The sequence below is a fragment of the Dasypus novemcinctus genome, chromosome 17 (assembly GCF_030445035.2).
Source record: "Dasypus novemcinctus isolate mDasNov1 chromosome 17, mDasNov1.1.hap2, whole genome shotgun sequence".
NCBI lineage: Eukaryota > Metazoa > Chordata > Mammalia > Cingulata > Dasypodidae > Dasypus > Dasypus novemcinctus.
The window spans coordinates 34,822,206-34,841,277 of NC_080689.1; the positions used below are offsets into that span (position 1 = coordinate 34,822,206).

At 51.1% G+C, this 19,072-nt stretch overlaps 1 protein-coding gene and 1 long non-coding RNA gene across 2 annotated transcripts in view; one reads left to right on the forward strand and one right to left on the reverse strand.

Moving 5' to 3' along the window:
* Nucleotides 1-1,054: 1,054 nt before the first annotated feature.
* On the reverse strand, nucleotides 1,055-5,841 carry LOC131273952 (uncharacterized). Its single transcript, XR_009181132.2, has 2 exons — nucleotides 4,719-5,841; nucleotides 1,055-2,079 (listed from the first exon to the last, which is right to left on the reverse strand). It is a non-coding gene; the product is annotated as an uncharacterized lncRNA (long non-coding RNA).
* Nucleotides 5,842-6,355: 514 nt separating this feature from the next.
* RHOQ (ras homolog family member Q) overlaps nucleotides 6,356-19,072 on the forward strand; it is a 40,937-nt gene continuing 28,220 nt past the window's right edge. Inside the window, exons 1-2 of the mRNA XM_004447334.5 lie at nucleotides 6,356-6,585; nucleotides 7,129-7,187. Coding sequence (XP_004447391.2) covers nucleotides 6,444-6,585; nucleotides 7,129-7,187 — 201 coding nt within the window. The 5' untranslated portion in view covers nucleotides 6,356-6,443. The remainder of the gene's footprint in view (nucleotides 6,586-7,128; nucleotides 7,188-19,072) is intronic.

Below are 19,072 nucleotides of genomic sequence, written 5' to 3' on the forward strand. Positions count from 1 at the left end.
TAGAAGGAGAAATCTCTACTCCTTCTACATGAAGGATCTTCAATACAGAAGCACCTTCAATATAGTGATTTCGCTCCTCTAACCCCATCTCAGGCTGCTGGGTGGCAAGTAAAAGAAGCTATCTGTGGCTGACTAAACAGAAACGGAGTCTTAAAAGGATTTGGGGTAGCTCAAAGAATTGTGGGAGGGCTAGAGAATCTGCTCAAGACTGTTAACAGAGCAGTGCCCAACACATGCCTCAGGAATTAGTTTGATGAGAATGAGAAAACTACTTCTAAGTTCTAGATAACCAGTGTGCAGAGCCATCACTTCTGCAGCAGGAATTCAGTTATAACACCACCACCAGCAGCACACCTGCTCTGATGTGCAGAGTTCCTGTGTCGGGAACTGGATTGTGTGCCCACTGCACAAAGACAGTGTACCCACTACACAAAGACAGTGTACCCTGTATTTAACTGTAGTTGCATTAACTCTTCTCTCTGACCAGGAAAAGCAAGCATCTGTAATGTCCAGCTTCTGCAAGAGGAGATCTTCCTTCTCACCAAGACTCACAAAGTGGGAGATTCCTCAAACTCAAAATGTGCCTCTAATGCTCAGTTGCTAACATTTTTGCTATGGAGAAACCACCATAAGTGAGTCTTGGGTGGTTTTCTGGCACTCTTAATACTGAAGCATGGTATAAAATTACCAATTTCATTTCTAGAAGAGGGATCTGTGAGCCAATCTCCTTTGACGCTTACAAGAGGGAGCCACTCTCAGATCATATGAATATTCTAAGTGGGATGCTCTCATACCAGCAACCTGCAGAGAGGGTGGTCTCCTCTCTTTTCCTATAGTTCAGCAATGGGTGGCAATGCCATCGGTTAAAATAATTGGTCTCCTGACCTCAGGTTGCAGCAGAAGATCGTTAGAGATAAAGGTGGCAGAACATTATTAAAGGTGCTTGAAACAAAATTGCAGAGAGCAGAACATAGCTTCTGAGTTTCTTGTATGTAATGAACTGGAAAAAGGGATTTAGATGTATTTTAACTACAAATGAAAACCACATGAGCCATTCTATTGGATATATTTTTTATCATCCTGATCATTTGGAACGATTGACCTTTAAGAAATTGCTACAGTGTTTAAGCCATTAATACTTCAGCTAAAAAAAAAATTGTGCAATGTACATTGCATCTGAGTCCCAAGAGAAAAGGGTGTTGATGGGAGGTTTTGGTGGTGGGAAGGAAGAGGGGAAGAGGTGTGGCATAGAGCATGATGCTATGAAGGTGGGCCAGGCAGGACCTGGGAAGCAGGGGAGCCCTGGGGAATGAAAAGGCTGCAGTGTGAAGACACCAGGCGTATGTGGAGGAAAGCAACCGAAGACCAGGGCAGCACCACAGTAAAAGGATGATAACAATCATTTTACTTCCTTACCAGTATTTTTCTAAGAAGGCAGTTCAGAGAGGGGGAAGAGTACCTGCTAACACGCCCAGAATTAGGAATTCAGAGTGAGCATGGATTCCTGTGTAGATAAATGAAATGAATATTATCTGGAATAAATCATGGATGAACTTGGATCCTTCCCACCGCCCTCTCCCTTTGACATTTGCTTCTCTATTTATTTATAATACATAATTAATAATTATTTATTCGCAGTATATCTTAGAGAGGATAGGACGTTGGTGAGCAACAAACCAGATATAATGGATATGGCTGGTTGCCTCCCCAGCATATATCCCCCAAGCCCTTCCATCTGCTGTGTGGGAACCACATAGTCTGTGCGGGATTGAATCTTGGGCTCCAGTGGTGGGTTCTGATGGACCCCATCAGGATAGTCCCAGCCCTTTGTCCCAGTGGTGGTTTTAGGAATGGGCAGTAGCCCAGGCTTAACGCAACAACCACCTGACTTTCTGCTGGTCACCGTAATGTTTTGGGGATGAACTAGGTTCATCTAATCAGAGGAAGCCCAAGACTTCTGTTCAATGAGTGGAGCAAGAGAAGCTCTCTCTTCTGGATGATGATGCCTGGATCTGCTGCAACCATTTTGCTTCCAGGAGAGAAGGCATCCTGAGCAGGAGGGTGAACCAAGGAGGAGAACTGAGAGAGGTACAGAAAGAACAGAGTCATATCTCTTATCCATACCTGGAGCTACTTCTGGACTTTACAATTACAGATGTCCATGTACTTTCTACATTGTGGAAGTCACTTTGGGTTGACTTTTCTATTCCTTGCTACTCAAAGCAGCCATAACACTAAATGATCCCCTGGAATCCGTTTCTGAGGTGATGCGAAGGCAGACCCACAAAACGACAAAAGTGAGTAATTTAGAACCTTACTGTCCTTCTGGAGTTCTAACCTCAGCTTCATTTAGACATTCAGTTGCAAGGTTAGGAACCAAAAGAAGATAGAGAAGGTTTAAAAAGCGAGGAACGAAGCCCAGAGAAGCAGGGATGATGAAAAAGAGGAGATTAAAAAGGCAAAGAAAAAGGAAGACGGTGGATGGGATCATAACGTAGGAGCCTCAGAGTATCCGTGCACACATGTTCTCCCTCCTCTTGCTATCCTCCCATGCCGTGTTACCAATCCCTGTGAGAATTCTTTCATCTGAACATGGCTGAACCCACAGCCCCCTCCTCATTTTCACTGCCCTGCTTGGATCAGACTTTTATGAGCTCTTTCCTCCTCTGCCTCCACTCTCCTCCCCTCCAAATCCAGCTTTCCTTTTCTCCTTCCATCACACCTTTATTCCCAGGGCCACTGCTTGCCTAGACACCACCTTTGTCTTTTGCAAAGTAGCAAAAGATGGTCTCCTCAGGGTGGACACAGTCCTATGGGTGCAAGATTTAACAGACATGAGTCACTTCTGTGATAGGAATAAAGTGCTTCTTGCTCCAAAGAACACAGCCTTGAGCCAGGCGCATGACTTTGCGAGCAGCGCATGGGCCAATGTCTCCCCAACCCACCCTCTCAGACCTGCCTTTGCACAGCACACACACTGCCCAGCCCAGCCCATGCAGCCGGCATTCTCCTTAACATGGCTTTCAGAGGCCCGTGAACTGGTTCCAGAATAAGTTCCCAGGAAATACAAACCACTTTCCCTGCACCCTGCACCGTGCCCACCCCAGTGGATCATTATTCATTGGTAGCTAGGCTATTCCTTCCCGCCTTGGTGCTTTTGCAGTTGGGAGAATAGGGCTGGCTGCCTTTCCCTGGTATTCTTCCTGACAAACTCCTATTAGTCTCTTAAACCCCAGGCCAATGGCACTGCTTCTGCAAATCCTTCCTCCACACACCCAGAGCTAAATAATAACTGCCAACTCTGCACTTCCGGAAGCCTGTTCTTTATCCCCTAGCACGGCACTGATCACATTATGTAGTAATTATCTGTTTGTGCATCACATCCTTTCTGCCTCTCCCTCCAGCCACTGAGGCTTTCCAGCTCTTTGCCCCTGCCCAGGAATAACCCTTATATCTAGTAAACCTCAATATAAGCTTATTAGATGAAATAATGAAGAAATCAATGAACAGGAGGAGAAGAAAGTAGAGGAAAGCAAGAGGGAGAAGGCTGAAAAGCAATTCTACTCTTTTCCCACAGACCTGTGTCTATTTTGACATTTGCAGTTAAAACAAAGAGAAAGGCAAGCAGAGTCTGTAGGATGCTTAGAAACAAAGTTGCTTCCTGTACCTCAAATTCCACAACTGTTTTTTGTTTATTAGTTTTGTTTTGTTTTAAACCATGGGACATTGTCTTTTTTGCCCATGAGAAAGCCAGCTTTCTGTTGAGGTCCATTTGGCCCTCTCTGCAAAGCAATCTTGGGCTGACCTGGGGCACCCAGGACAATTCCTCTGCCCCCACCCATATACACACTGGGTGGGATCAGCTCAGAGCTCTAAGGATTCCTGGCAGTCAGTTTTGGCATTTCTATGGGCCAAAGGAGTGATGTCACCATCACCAATGAAGTCACCACTGTATGATTCATCCAACAGCAGTTCCCACTTGGAATGCTCTGACATTCCCAGAGCTTCTCTCACAGCATCCAGAACCCAGGGTTTCTGGCCATTTCTCAAGGTTCTGGAGCTGGTTCTCCAGCTCTTTGGACCCCCAGTAAATGGCTGAGAAGCAGCTTGGGAATTGGGAGCCCTGAGTCCTGAATGGAGGAAGACTGGGGAAAGCCTTCACCCTGGAGTCTCAGGGCAGTTCTGCCATCCCTTGTAAGACCTTTCCATGTCTCTAGCAACTTCTTCCCCTGTCCCAAAGCACTTACCAGGATCCCTTAGGACACATCCCAAAGGACCCAAGAATTCTCCACGGTAAGATGCCATCTCACCCTTACAGGTGAGTTTACCTTTATTGATGAGGTAACTGAGGACTAAAGAACAGAAGTGACACACTCAAGGGTACACTGCTAACTAGTGGCAGGGATGAGCCCAAATTCAGGTCTCATGACTTAGTGTACTCCCACTATCTCCTTAACCTCTTCTGATGAATCCTTTCAGAAATGATTCTGGAAACTAGTCCCAAAAAATGCTGCGTGAATAAACGGATCCTCTAGGTAAAGAACAGAGCAAACCCTCTTCTATTCCTCTTTTAAGAGGAAGTGGCAGTGACTGGCCTTGAATCACGATGTGTCTGACTTCAAGCCACGGTACTGCTTTACTGAACCGGTATAGTTCAGTATATGCAAAGCATCTTCCAGAAGCACTGAACAATTCAAAGCAGCAAGCCATATAAATACCTGCACTCCAACTCGAAGAGGGGTATGGTGAGAAGCTGCAGTGTGAATCCACAAGGGAATTCCAATAATCCATCCTTCTTCCTGGGATGATGGAAATCAGATTTGGAGTTTGGGAGTTGGGGCCTAGTTCGAGAGGCATGGGGGCCTAACTGCACATTTTCCAGTGTGCTCCCAGTCCTTGGATGCTGCTGCTATCTGGATAACCACGCCACTCTCCAGGTCTCAGTTTGCTCGTCTACAACCTAAGGGATCTAGATGGTTCAGCAGACTGCTGCACTGCCTTGAATCCTGTGAATCACAACAGGAAGCAACTAATCTCGTGTCAGCGGGGGACTGGGCTGGGTAAGTGGGGCCGTGTCAGCGCAGAGGACACCTCACCCTCGCCCCCAGTGCCAGTGCTCAAAACTGCACTGTTGGCCAGTGAACCTGACCTTGGAACTAAGACGGGTGCTTGGCTCCAAGCTGTGCCCAGGCAAGGGAGCAGGACTGCCGCCTCCATCACTGGCCAAGTCTAGTTCAGGGTGTATTCTCAGGAATCACAACCCAAAACGTTCCAGGGACCCTCTGGACTCAAAGGGGGCCTCAGAGCATGTCGCCTCCAGGGGGAGCCCAGGTTCACTCGCCGAGTCCTAGAGCTAGCAGGGTCTCCCTTTTCCGGGTGGCGGGTGGTGCTTCAGTGGTTCAAGATGCTGTACCCGCCTCACTCACCAATTTCTTAGTAAATGTTTCAAGCTCTTGCTCCGCAAGGCGTAGGGGTGTGGGCAGGTGGAGGGACCAGCAATAAGCCAGGAGTCCCTGCTTCCCAGCTCGGGGTCCCCAGCACCATCACCACTGCCAGACCACCACTGCCACCGCGCCATTTGTTTTTTAAACCCTCTTGGCCGTCCTTGATTTCTAGTTCCGTTGTGCACTTAGAGGCCGATAGGATGGATCCTGCCTTCCGGGTGGCGTTTAAATATATATGTATAATTTTGCATGCCTATTGCGTCATCGTTGGAGTCGTCGTGGTTCCCCAGGAGGCCTCCTCGTCTTCCCCAGCAACGCGGCCTTCGGACGCTTCCGGGCGCTGCGGGCACTTTCGCGACGAGCCCTCGGCTCCTCCCGAGCGCTCTTCCCCCGGCCCCCTCCCCCTCTCACCTACCCCCCCCCCCTCGGCTCCTCCTTCCCGCCCCCTCCCCGCTGCCCCCGCGGGGAGTCAAGCTAGAGTGAGCCGGCAGGGCCGAGCGGCGGCCGGGGCGGGGGCGCGGCGCGGGCGTGGGGCGGGCTGCCCGCGGGGGGAGGCGCCTCGGCCCGCCCTCCTCCGGGGCCGAGCCGGGCGGGGGACGGGGCCGGACCCGGGGCGGGGAGAGCCGCCTGGCCCCTCCCCTCCGCCGCCCTCCCCAAAGTTGCCGACTCCCCGGGGGCCGGACGGTCTTATGATCCAGCGGATCCTCCTGGGGAGGCCGGGCCGGGGCGAGGGCGCGGGCGCCGAGCGGCGGGGGCAGCGGGCCGGCGCGGCGACCGGGGCCGGGGCGGGGACCCAGGCAGCGACCGAGGAGGCGGCGGCGCCCGGGGCCCGCGGTCCCCTCCCCTCCGGCGGGGGAGCCGCTGCATGGGGCCGGGGGGGTGGCCCTGCTGCGCGGAGCGGCGGCGGCGGCGGCGGACCCCCCAGGCGGGTTGGGGCTGAGCCCGGGGCCGGGGCGGGGGCTCCGGGGGGACCATGCCCGGAGGCCGGCCGGCCTCAGCATGGCTCACGGGCCCGGCGCGCTGATGCTCAAGTGCGTGGTGGTCGGCGACGGGGCAGTGGGCAAGACGTGCCTACTCATGAGCTATGCCAACGACGCCTTCCCGGAGGAGTACGTGCCCACCGTCTTCGACCACTACGCAGGTAAGCCTCGGAACTGCTGACTAAGGGGCCGCTCCCCGGGCGGGGAACTTTGGAGCAACTTTGGCGGAGCCCCCTCGCGGCCTCCCCCCGTCGCGCCTTCAGCCTAGCGCCGAGCCCCATCCCCGAAGCTTTGCCTGGAGCCACCCCCCCACCCCCAGGCGCAGACCTGACCGCTCGTCCTCTGCCCTCCCCCGCCCAGTCCCTGCTCCCTACTTCCCAATGCCCCCGGGCGCCCCAGGCCCACCTCCTTGACCTTCCCCTTAGTCGTCTCCCCTATTGCCCCAGCCCCCCGGGCGAGACATTTGGGGAGGCCGGGCGCGACGTGGCCACGGAACTTGGGAGAAGGGGCTAGACAGCCGGGGCCGCATGGCACCCTGACCCTCACGCCCCTTCACGGGAGCTAGGGGCGGGGGAAGAGGGGTTGACATCTTCCGGGAACGCCCGTCCAACTCCAGTGGGGTCGGGAAAGGAGGGTCGCTGTGGGTGCCCCAGAGCCCAGGTCATTGTGAGCGTCTCTCTCCACCCCCACTTCTGTCCTTGCAGTTAGCGTCACCGTGGGGGGCAAGCAGTACCTCCTGGGACTCTATGACACGGCCGGACAGGTGAGTGACTTACCCCTGGCCTGCTGAAACCCCCTCCCCCACCCCCTTCCATACTTCTGGGTGGCTGGGAAGGGTCTTTAAAACTGAGGGTGTGTCTACGAGGAGCCTCTTTTAAGTCAGTAAATTAGGGGAATAGACACAAACCTGTCCAGCCCACCCACACGAACCCCTGGCCTGTGAAAGTTTTGGCCTGTGTGTGAGCCGTTCTTTGTGGCGCCTGGTGTGTGGGTCCCAACTCCTGTTGCAAAGTGGCAGCAGCCAATCCTGAAGAGCCCTTATTTTTAGTTGCAGATGACCAGGTCTCCCCCTCACAGCCTCTGTCTGGTCCCTCATTGGTGAGTGGTCTGCCTTTCTGAGCGCCTGATTGGTGGGAAATGGCATCATCTAATATGATGGGAAGGCATTTGGTCCTGCTTATGTTTATTACAACATCACTGCACTCTGGGACTCCAGTCCCCGAAAGTGTAATTTGTGGTGTTACCAGAGGACCACAGGGGAAAACAACAACAACCAACCAGCCACTCCCTGGGGCGTGGGGTGGGGAGAGGAAGGGTGAAGGGTTAGGAGTTCAGTGTGACTCTTGGAGGGAGAGCTTCCCCCACCCCTTAGGAGGACCAGGTGACTTTGTCCGGATTTTCTTTGGGAGAGCTTGTTGTGCAGGACAAAAACCAAAAATAAAAACAGAAAAACCCCACTCTTTCCTGCAGCCTCTGACCTGTGTTTACAAATTAGAGGAAGCCAGGCTTTGCTCCAAAAGGATTAAGGCCTCCTCTGTCTCCCTGTCCCAGCTCCACCCTCCTCCCAGACCCACTTTTCTGGGGTTAAGATGATTGTGTAGAATGTAGTTTTGCAGAATCCAGCCCTGCGATTAGACCTGAACTGGCGCAGAGGTTTCCGCATGCCGTGCAAACTTGAGTCCTTGAGGACTTGGTGGCAGCTGAGGGGTTTAGAGCTTATCTTTGGGGGGAAGTTCAGTTCTGAAAAGTGGGTTTCAATAAACAAAAAAGACATTCCACTTGGGAAGATATCGTATGCCAAATGCTTAGCACTGAGCCCGGCACTCAGGGGGCGTTCTGTAAGGGGGGAATGTTCTTTGTAGCTCATCTAGATTTGGATTTCAAAATGCTGGGTACCAGATTAAATTCTGCATTGGATTCTGAAAAACGGCTTGTTAGGGGTGCCCTGATGGTGGTCTCGGTCTCTAAACTGTTAAGTTAGAGGAGTGTCTGAGGATAGAGAACCTGCTGGCAGAGCAAGGCCCCGAGGCCTCTCCCCTTAACCAAATTAGTCCAAGTCAGGACATTCAGTTCTCAGCTTTCCAGGGCACCTTTTGGTTGCCTGTTTTGTACTCATTACTCATTCTACCTTCATCAGAAGTTGTGGAGGACAAGAGAAATGAAGTAGAACACAGTCATATAAGAACAACTTTTAGGGAAGCGGACTTGGCCTAGTGGTTAGGGCGTCTGTCACCACATGGGAGGTCCGCGGTTCAAACCTTGGACCTCCTTGACCCATGTGGAGCTGGCCCACGCGCAGTGCTGATGCGCGCAAGGAGTGCCCTGCCAAGCAGGGGTGTCCCCGCATAGGGGAGCCCCATGTGCAAGGAGTGCGCCCCGTAAGGAGAGCCGCTCAGCGTGAAAGAAAGTGTAGCCTGCCCAGGAATGGTGCCACACACATGGAGAGTTGACACAACAAAGATGACACAACAAAAAGAGACACAGATTCCCGTGCGGCTCACAACAACAGAAGCGGACAAACAAGAACACGCAGCAAATAGACACAGAGAACAGACAGCTGGGGGGGCGCAGCAGGGAAGGGGAGAGAAATAAATAATAAATAAATCTTTAAAAAAAAAAACTTTTAAGCAGTACAGTTGATAAACTTGGGATTGAAATGAGGGAGATTTTAGAAATTTGGCTTTAAGTTTAATTTCTCTCTGTACCTCCTCTTCCCATATCAACCCTTTCCATGCTCGTTTTTGACCATAAGCTATTCAGTAGAACATGTATATGTCAGAGTTGTTCTGTGCATATTCAAAACCAACTAATACTTCTTGAGTCTCTTCTGCCCGTCAGGCACAGTGTTATCGTGTGCAAATATTACCTAATTTACTTCACAAAATAACTCTGTGAGATAGATGTCATTCCATTTTTGCAGATGAGGAGACCTTGGCTCAGAGAAGCTACGTTGCTCTTAGTAGCTCACCCAGCTACTAAGAGACACTGTGGTTTGGGATTTGAGTCTTGGTCATCTCACAAGGAGCCTTGGGAAGTGCTAAGCTGCCTCCTGCATTGACTGAATTGACTGCGTCCCCTTAGACAGGGTACCTGGTGTCTTCAATTCATTCTCAGAGTGGGGGTTTTATGCCATCTCTACAGAAGAGAGAACCTAGGTCCGGGGGGTCGGAATTGCCCAAGGTCATCTGAAGTTGAGCCCAGTCACAAAATCAGGGCTTTCCAGAGGCCATTATGATTGCCCTTTCCTGTGGAAGACTATAAAATATGGACCAAGTAGGATCAAGCTGTCAGTAAGGTTTGTACATTGCTACTTTTAGCCAGTGGTGGGACACCTGCTCTGTTGGCCAACATGTGTATTGGGCCCCCTTGGCATTTTTTCCCACTTTCTTTTATGAGGTTCAACTGAGTCTTTTGTTTTTGGTCAAACTTGGTAGTAATTTGTCTTTCAGCATGTAAGGGCTCATTACTAATGAGCAATCTTAGCAACATAATAATCATCAATGAGACCAAATAACAGAGAATCCGCTGTGTACTTAGCACTGTGCTAAGCACCTGGGGAGGACAAAAGAGTCAGTTTAGATGGGGATCTGCCATGGTTGTTGGCAGTATAGGTAGAAGTGTCTGGATCAGACTCCTGCTCATTTGTGTCATGTAGGAGATTCCTGTGTTGTGCTTGCCCATTTAGCCCCCATGCCTCTATGAATTCATATTAGCTACAACTTACAATCACACATACTCACACCCACACATACATGCAAATATTTAAGCTTGATGGGCATTAGAGGAAAACCTTTGGAATCAAACAGGATGGGATTTAGGCCTCCTCCTTATCCTATTAGTTGTATCTTCCTAGCTAAGTTATTTACCTTCTATGAGATCTAGAAAAAGTGCGCATAATTAAAATCTACACTGCAGGCTGGTTTAAGTTGTTGAATGTGTGTAAAAACAGCTGGGATTGCTCTCCATTTATAGTAGGTGTGTTATAAATAGTGCAAGCAATTATTGTATACCATGGTGGGCCATTTTGTGGGGGAAAGGGATCACGCATAGAAGAGAACAGTATGTTAACCCTGGAGTTGATGAAAATTCTACTAGAGTGTCAGATCGTAGAACCTTTTCAGCAGAGATATAGAGCCAGCTTTGCATTTTTTTTTTTTTAAAGATTTATTTCTCTCCCCTTCCCCCCACCCACCCCGGTTGTCTGTTCTCTGTGTCCATTTGCTGCGTCTTCTTTGTCCGCTTCTGTTGTTGTCAGTGGCACGGGAATCTGTTTCTTGTTGTTGGTCATCTTGTTGTGTCAGCTGTCCGTGTGTGCGGTGCCATTCCTGGGCAGGCTGCACTTTCTTTTGCGCTGGGCGGCTCTCCTTATAGGGCGCACTCCTTGCGCGTGGGGCTCCCCTATGCGGGGACACCCCTGTGTGGGAGGGCACTCCATGCGCGCATCAGCACTGCGCGTGGGCCAGCTCCTCACGGGTCAAGGAGGCCTGGGGTTTGAACCGTGGACATCCCATGTGGCAGATGGATGCCCTAACCACTGAGCCAAGTCCACAGCAACCATCGTTGGACACATGGAGTTGATTGAGTGCTCCCCGCTCTAAATACCTTGTCTTAACCAGAGCATGCATCCTCAGTGATGTAAGAGAAATTACTAAGACTTCTGTGTAGACTTTGAGAAACAAGTGGGGTATGGAGGCTTCAGTTGGCTTTGCTTTCAGAGAATTAAGATGGGACAAGAAGGAAGCTCACAGCACTGGAAAGCAGTGGCTTTATCTCAAAACACTCCTCAAGCCAATGGGCACTCACTGTAACAGCAGTAGGGCCTCCCTCAGGTCAGTTACTCTTGGCCTTCTCTTTGACTCCAGTCAAGTTCAAAGCCACAGGTGTCATTTGCCTAAGTTACATATTAGAGAACTGCACTCAAGGGATGATTAGAGTAGAAGACCCTTTGCCTTCCTGGGCAGGCTTCTTTCCCTTTGACCTCTGCTACTTTTAGCAGAGGGAGCGAATGTATGTTGGGGTCAGTCCCTATTACCTGTTCTGCCTGGGCATGTCCTTCAACATCCCCCACGCATTCACAGCATTGTTACCAAAGGAAAGCCCACCCCTTCGTCGCCAAGCCCCTGGGTGGTCCAGGAGGGGCTGTGACTTCTTGACTGCCCAGCGTCCTGGAATAAAAGTTGAGGGAGTTGTCCTTCTCCTCACCTTTGGGCCTCGTCAAGGGTCCTGGCTTCCTGTCCCAGGCTCTGTGGAGTTTCTCCTTTCTTGCCTGGTTTCAAGGGCCCCCGGGTAGGCTCCCCAGCAGCCCTGTCATGTGCACACGGCGAGGCAGGAGAGGCAAGATTTGCCCTCCTCCCTCTGCACCGTTTGGAGCAAAGCAGAGTGAGAAGTGTTCTCCCCCTCTGCCCAGACAAGCCAGCGGGGAGCTGCCTGGCAAACTGCTCTCTAGCTGCAGGCTCCAGGCTGATCTCTTAATCCTTGGCAGGAAGGCAGAACTCGATGCCCTGAAGAGGGAAGGACTGAAACCCAGTTTATCCCAGGTCCCGGAATACCCACATGTGTGCTGGGGATGAGTTTGGGATCCCTAGAGCTACAGATTCAGCCACCGGCTCAGTGTGTGGTCGTCCATGTGTATGCTCTTGGGCGTTCTCTTGCCGTGTCTGTTCAACACACGCAAGTCGGGAGAATGCCTGCACGAGAGCTAAAAATATCCTAAATCTCAGGTGTCCCCAAGGGTTGCTTGTTAAATGACAAGTGCGATCTGATTCTCACTTGACAGAGCCCAGCAGCTGTGGCTGCCCTGCCGGCCTCTGGGTGCCCTGGGGAGGCACTTCCGCTGCAGAAGGGAATCTGCCTGAGGCAGCCTTGGAATGCCCCGCCTTCTACCTCTCATGGGGCAGCACCCAAGGGCCCAGCAGCCTGGGAGGAGGAGGGGCGAGGGTGTTGCCACTTGCCAGGCTTCCCCCCCGGCCTTCAGGCCTGGTGCAATACCCTCAGAGGCAGGGCTTTTCCCAGATGAGGAAATTGGGAGTTAAGGGGCTTTTGGGAACCAGAGATGCAATTAGGAAAAAAGGGCTTCTACTTTGGAGGGGGCCTGCCAGGAACATCAAGGGCCCACCTCACCCGTGCTCTCAGGCCCTGCAGCCCTACTTTCCAATTCCATCCCCAAGGGACCCGTGGATTGGAGTTTGGGAGAAGCCACAGGGTTCCTTCCAGACGTGAGCTACAACAGGTGAGCTGCTGGCAGCATACATCCTGGTTTCCCTTAGTAACCTCCTGTAGATTTGTTATCTGTGCATCTTCCTAGCCTTTTCAGAAGCTATTTATAACTCCAGCCTGCACCACATCACCGGGGGATGCTGGTTTCCACCTCCTCTGTGCCGGGAAGATGGATGGCTTTTGTCGACACCAGTGTTTGCTTGGACCCAGCGCCTGGTGTCCCCCTTCTTGGGAACTGATGTGGGTTGGGATGTGGCCCAGCAGGCAGGGACCTTGGGGTGGGATGCTGGCACTCACATGGATTGGTTTCTGTTTGTGCCTCCGACTTGCTGGCCCTTTGATCTGTGTGGCTGGCCTGGCCCTCTCCACTTCTATCATGATTCCCTTGAGGGTTGGTAACATTTACACTCTTTTAAACCAAAGCTTTCCAACAGTTGATTCGGGAATGGGTGTTACAGGTGTGCTGAGGTCCTCAACCCTGGGGGCCCACAGGGAGTGTGCACGCAGGGGGCTAAACACACCTTGCCATTTTCTTTGTGTGCCATGATAGGAAGAAGGTGAGAAGCATTGTCTTTAAAAACCCTTGGGTCAGAGCCGGAGGAAGCATTGGGTGTTTGTGGTTTTGTTGTGGAATTTGGGGTTTCAGGAGATGAGCCTAATGGTATTAAAACAAAACAAAGCAGCCCTCCATGGGGGTATCGGTTTCTGGTTTCTAGCAGTGACACGTGTTGGTGGCAGCAGTAGGTACTACCAAGAGGCCTCAGACACAGCCTGGCAATGCTGCAAGGAGGAAGGACGAGAAGCCGGTGTGCAGAAACCAACACAAGGCTACACATGTGTTTGCAAAAGTTAAAATTTGTGCCCAGCAGATGAATTTCCTTTCATTCTCAGGAGCTTGGTTTTGCCCTAATATGGCATGCTGGGGTCAGGGAGCAGCTTTCTTTGCCCTCAGCAGTTTAATGTTCCTCTTTTAGTGTCTGGCAAGCAGCTGTTTTGCAGGAGGAAGCAAGGGGAGACCTGGCAGAGTAGGCCCACACGGGGTGGCAGGGTGGCCAGGCCCTGGGCGTTCTCCCAGGCTCCCCAGCTGTGCCGCAGGAAGCGAGGGGTGCCTGCTGAGCCAGTTCTCACTCTCTCTAAGCTCCACGAGGACCTGGGAGCGGGGAGTGGTACCTGTCTTTTTCTCCACCAAATTTCTAGCCACTGAGCACAGTACCTGGTACATGGTTGGCACCCAACAAATATATATATATATATATATATATTTTTTAATTGCCTGGATTCCGATTTGGCTGTGAACTAATTTCTGCTAACACGTTAATCAAAGACTAAGGTCATAATTGCTAAATAATGGCTCAGGCACAACCCCTTCCTCAGAAAAGATTTTGTTAGTACAGTAAAGTCTCCAAGGTTCAAAGAAGTGACAGGCATGTAGCAATGTGACAGACCACAGGGCCAGGGCACTTAGTGGTCCTTTCCTCATCTCAAGCTCAGTCCTTTACCTCCTCTCTGAGATCTCTTGTTCCAGATTGATTCCATGGAGCCCTGAGGAGGAGGCAGCTCCATAGTGGAAAGAGCGTGAGTTTTGGATTCTTCCAGACTATTTGAACCCCAGCTGTACCCCTGGGGAGCTGTGAGGCTATTGGCTGGCCAGCTCACCTCTGTGAACCCCTCTTCCTCCACTGTAACATGGGGAGAGAATTTCTACCTTGCTCTTAGGGGAAAGGATTAGAGATTATATATGTAGTTACCCCATGTGGCCTGGTGCTCCATAAGTGGGAGCAGGCCAGCTTTGGCGAGCTCCACACAGGTTCATTTCAGCTGGTGCTGAATCAGTGCCCGCACTGCGTTCTATTCTTTTGGGGGATCAGACCAAGGACAGGCCCCCTTGCACACCTGGGAACTCCCTCCTGAGAACACGTGTGCTGTGTGTCCCAGCTGGGAAGGGGTGGCAGAGATGGGCTTTTTGGAAGGATAAGGTGGGAGCTGGGAGAGTATACTGGTTATTAGTGTGAGCCTTCAAGTTGGACCACCAGGGCCTGTACCCTTCTTAGCAAACCTCAGTTTCCTTATCTGTAAAATGGGGCTTGTAATAGCTACCTTGTAGGATTGTTGGATCAAAACAGAGCTCCTCAGCTCCCAAGATCCTGGATCCCTCAGCCGCTGGGTGACTGGCCACCTCTTTAAGCATCTAATCACAGGCATTTACCCCCGGTACCCTTCCCACCCTACCCACTGTGTGCTGAGCAAATAATCTCATTTTCTATGCGTGCCATGGAGTGAAAGCTTGGGAAGCTTTGGACCAAATGAGGTCGTTCAGGCAGAGGGTTACCGGGTGCTCATTTGGGATGGGAGGAGCAGGGCTGGGAGGGGAGGTCTCGAGTGTGTCTTTTTATGGGCCTCAGCTCCTGCTATCAGTGTCAACATGTGGAGTGGAGTTGATAACTAAATTAGGGAGATTTTTCACCCAGTGACTGACAACTTAGTAATTAGAGAGATATTAATCTGGTGCTGTGTTGCATGTTGATTTTAGTAGAAAGAAAAGAAAGCGGGGTGGGGGGGAGGATTTACTGTTGTTGCTTTTCAAGGAACTGATGGGAGTCGTGAGCCAGCTGCCCCTCCCCATCCCAGGCTTGCCTGCCTTCCCTGGGCTGGGGGAAATTTGGACCTTAATACTGACACTGGCCATTGAATGGGATTTTTATTCGTTACATCTGTTACCTCCTGGAGGCCTTTCCCAAGCTCTGGGAAGTAGGAGGTAAGTTGCGCATTTTGCAGGTTGAGGGAGGTTAAGCGACTTGCTCCAGGCCACAAAGCCAGGAAAAGGCAAAGCCAAGATTCAGCAGACAAGGCTGTCTGACTCCAAGTGCTATGTTCTTTATGTTGAAATTAATTCCGGTACCATGTTAAATGTCTCCTGTGTGTCGCATGTGTTCCATTGTTGTATATTTCATGTTAAAAGTCTATTCCAAGCATATCACTTTTCTAGATAGAAGAGCTAGTGGAATAGTGTCTGAAGATGGAACAAGCCAGAGCTGCTACTAAAATGGCTCCAATGGAAACACCCCCTGGGAAGTTGGGGTGTTTGGTCAATCTGTTCATAACCACCGGGCTTGCTTAAAAGAGGCCCTTCGGGGGTGCTGCAGGTGGTGCTGCAGGTGACGGGTTGTACTTCCCAGGGAGGAGGAAGAGTGAAAAGTGTACTGAACCTCACAGGCGGAGGAGGCAGGACCCTCTCCCTGGCCCTCTGAGTTGCCTCTGCTCTGTTCTGCCTGCGGCCTTGACTTGAATCAGCTGCTGCCCGGGGGGCTGCTGGCAGGGCCGCTTCAGCCTGCAAATAACAGGTATCTTTTCTGTCCACAGGGGCTGCCCCAGGCCTTTCTTTTTTCTCTTTAAGAGTTTTCTCCTTTAAGGGCAAACCACCCCTTTGAATCTCTTTGTCTCTCTTTTACCTGAATATACCCTGAAAAGAACCAAACACATCCTCTGTTGTCTGCTATTCATTCTGTTTGCCTTCTGGGGCCCTCCCCTTTGTCACCACCTCGGTTGCCTGGCCTGCTTCCCATGGTGGCTGCGAGGGCCTGTGAGCACCTGCGCTCAGTCAGCTAGCAGGTACCCTCTGAGCACCTCCTCTGAGCAGGCAGACGCCCCCCGTGCCTCGGGGTGACGGCATGGCAGGCCTGTTCCTGGGGCAGGGAAGAGGCCAGTGCCTGCCCTTCAGAGGAGATGAACTGCTAGGAAGAGCTAAGCCTTAAAAGTTGAGTAGGGGTGTTCCAGGTCATGTCTTAGACTGGATTCTTGTATGTTCTAGATGCCCCCCAAAGTTTGAATTATTGCATTGACTCTCAAAGAGTGTCCTTGAACCAACATGCATCTCCTGGAAACTCAAATTCTGAGTCCCATTCCAGATATACTGAATCAGAAACTCTGGGAAATCTATTTTAATAAGCCCTCCAGGTGATTCTGATGCAGGATGAATTTCAGAACCAAGCAGTTAATATATTTGGGCACTAAAGCACTTACCTCTTTGAAAGCCCCCCTCCCCATGCACTGTCCCTGGAGTGCAGTGAGCATAATTTATTTGTTTTTCTAAATCCCTCTCCAGACCACCAAACACATACCATACCCTTATTATTTCTGATTCTTTTTTTTTTTTTCTTTTTTTTTTAAAGATTTATTTTTTTATTTATTTAACTCCCCTCCCCTCCCCCGGTTGTCTGTTTTCTGTGTCTTTTTGCTGCGTCTTGTTTCTTGTTTCTTTGTCCGCTTCTGTTGTTGTCAGCGGCACGGGAAGTGTGGGCGGCGCCATTCCTTGGCAGGCTGCTCCCTCCTTCGCGCTGGGCGGCTCTCCTTATGGGCGCACTCCTTGCGCGTGGGGCTCCCCTACGCGGGGGACACCCTGCGTGGCACGGCACTCCTTGCGCGCATCAGCACTGCGGATGGGCCAGCTCCACACGGGTCAAGGAGGCCCGGGGCTTGAACCGCGGGCCTCCCATGTGGTAGACGGACGCCCTAACCACTGGGCCAAAGTCCGTTTCCCTATTTCTGATTCTTTACCCATGTCTGAGACTCTCCATATTTGTTGGAATGAATGGACTCATTGAGCCGCTGGTGCTGCCTGGTGGAAATGGGTCCAAGGCACTATTATGAGAAAGCAGCAGGGCTTCCGAGGGCACCCTTGGCTCCATTAGTGCTCTCCCTGGCCTAGAGCCACGCACACAGTAGGCTCCCTGGGTATTTCTTGATGAGGCCTCAGGCCCAGGCCATTTTCTGAAGCAGCAGAATCAATACCGGGGCCAGGCTCTGTTCCCGAAGGTTCTTGAGGTTGGTGCTCTGGGTGGTGACAGGCCCTGTCCCTGAGATGGGTTGGTGCTAAATTCGTTTCTCAGCAACAGTGGGCCCTGACGTCCTTTTTGTATTAAAACCTCCCAGGCAGGTCACAGGGAGCAGCTGTATTACTCCAAGCCTGACGCTGGCAGCAGTTGCTGCTTCTCCGGCTGACTCACGCTTTCTGTGTGTCCTCCTGGAAGTCCTCCATCCCCCACCTCCACCCTCACCTTTTAAACTTTGTCTGTCTTTCTTTTTTTTTTCAAACTGTTTCAGTGTAGGAAATCCATCCTCTTTCAAATAGCATAATAGGTTGGGATTATAAATGAGTTGGCTCAAAGTCTGCTCCCCCCAAGAGCTGCCACTGAGAGAGAGCATTTAATTCTGATGGTGCAGTTCAATTAAAATACTGTGTCCGGGAGCTGGTGTAACTCAGTGGTTGAGTGCTGGCTTCCCGCTTACGAGGTCCCAGGTTTAATCCCTGGCCCTGGTACCTCAAAAAACCCCCACAAAACTCTGTTTTCTTCAGCTTAATTTTCAAAGGGTTTTCCTCTCCAGCGAGCTGGGTCAGGGCTCACACATATTACCCTATGGTGTTTCTAGGGCCTCCTGGGTTCTGGAGGGAGGGGAAACGGCTAGATGTGAGAAGGGGGCCAGGGAGGCAGGCAGGATCCCTGCTTCCTTCACACTGGGGCTTTGTCCCGCAGGAGGGAGCCTCCTGTCTTCACGAGGCTGCAGAAAGTAGAAGGTCCTTTTCCTGAGATTCCGGTCCCTCTTCAGGCTGAATCCCTTCTTGGAATTTCTACTGAACAAATTTCAGTAGCCTGCAACCTAAAACTTGGCTTCGTTTGTGTGTAAATCTTTACTCCCTACCTAAATTGTAAGCCCCTGAGATGGGGTTGGGGCAGGGGCTACATATGTTACTCAGTGCTTGTATAAGGTTAGGGGGCTGCAATAGGAACCAGGCAGGTGTTGGATTTAGAAGACTCTCTTGGAAAAATTATTATGGAAAGAACCTTTTTCTAGGACTTTATATATCATCTCCATATTGATTTTCTTATCCATTCCTTTTAAAGTGGATTCTGACCTGTCTGGTCTTTAAAATCAGGCTATTGAGGTGGCTATTTGAATGCATTGCCCTTCTAAGATAGCAGAACTCATTTCTTTTTTTAGATTTATTTTATTTATTTACTTCTCCCCACCCCCTCGTTGTTTGCATTTGCTGTATCTGTTTATTATGTGCTGGTCTTCTTTTTAGGAGGCACTGGGAATCGAACCAGGCACCTCCCATGTGGAAGGGAGATGCCTACCTGCTTGAGCCATCTCACTCCCTGCTTTGTTGTGTGTCTCATTATGTTTTCATCCTTGTGTCTCTTGTTGAGCCAGCTCCCTGAGCCAGCCTGTCACATCAGCTCACTGTCTTGCTGGTCTTCTTCAGGAGGCACTGGGAACCAAACCTAGGGCCTCCCATGTGGTAGGCAGGAGCTCAATCATTTGAGCCACATCTGCTTCCCCAGAACTCATTTCTTAACTCATGGAACCCATTAGCAGAAAGAGTGCCAGGTCTAGTTGGAGTGGAAAAAAAAAATTGGCCGTGAGTGTGTGCTA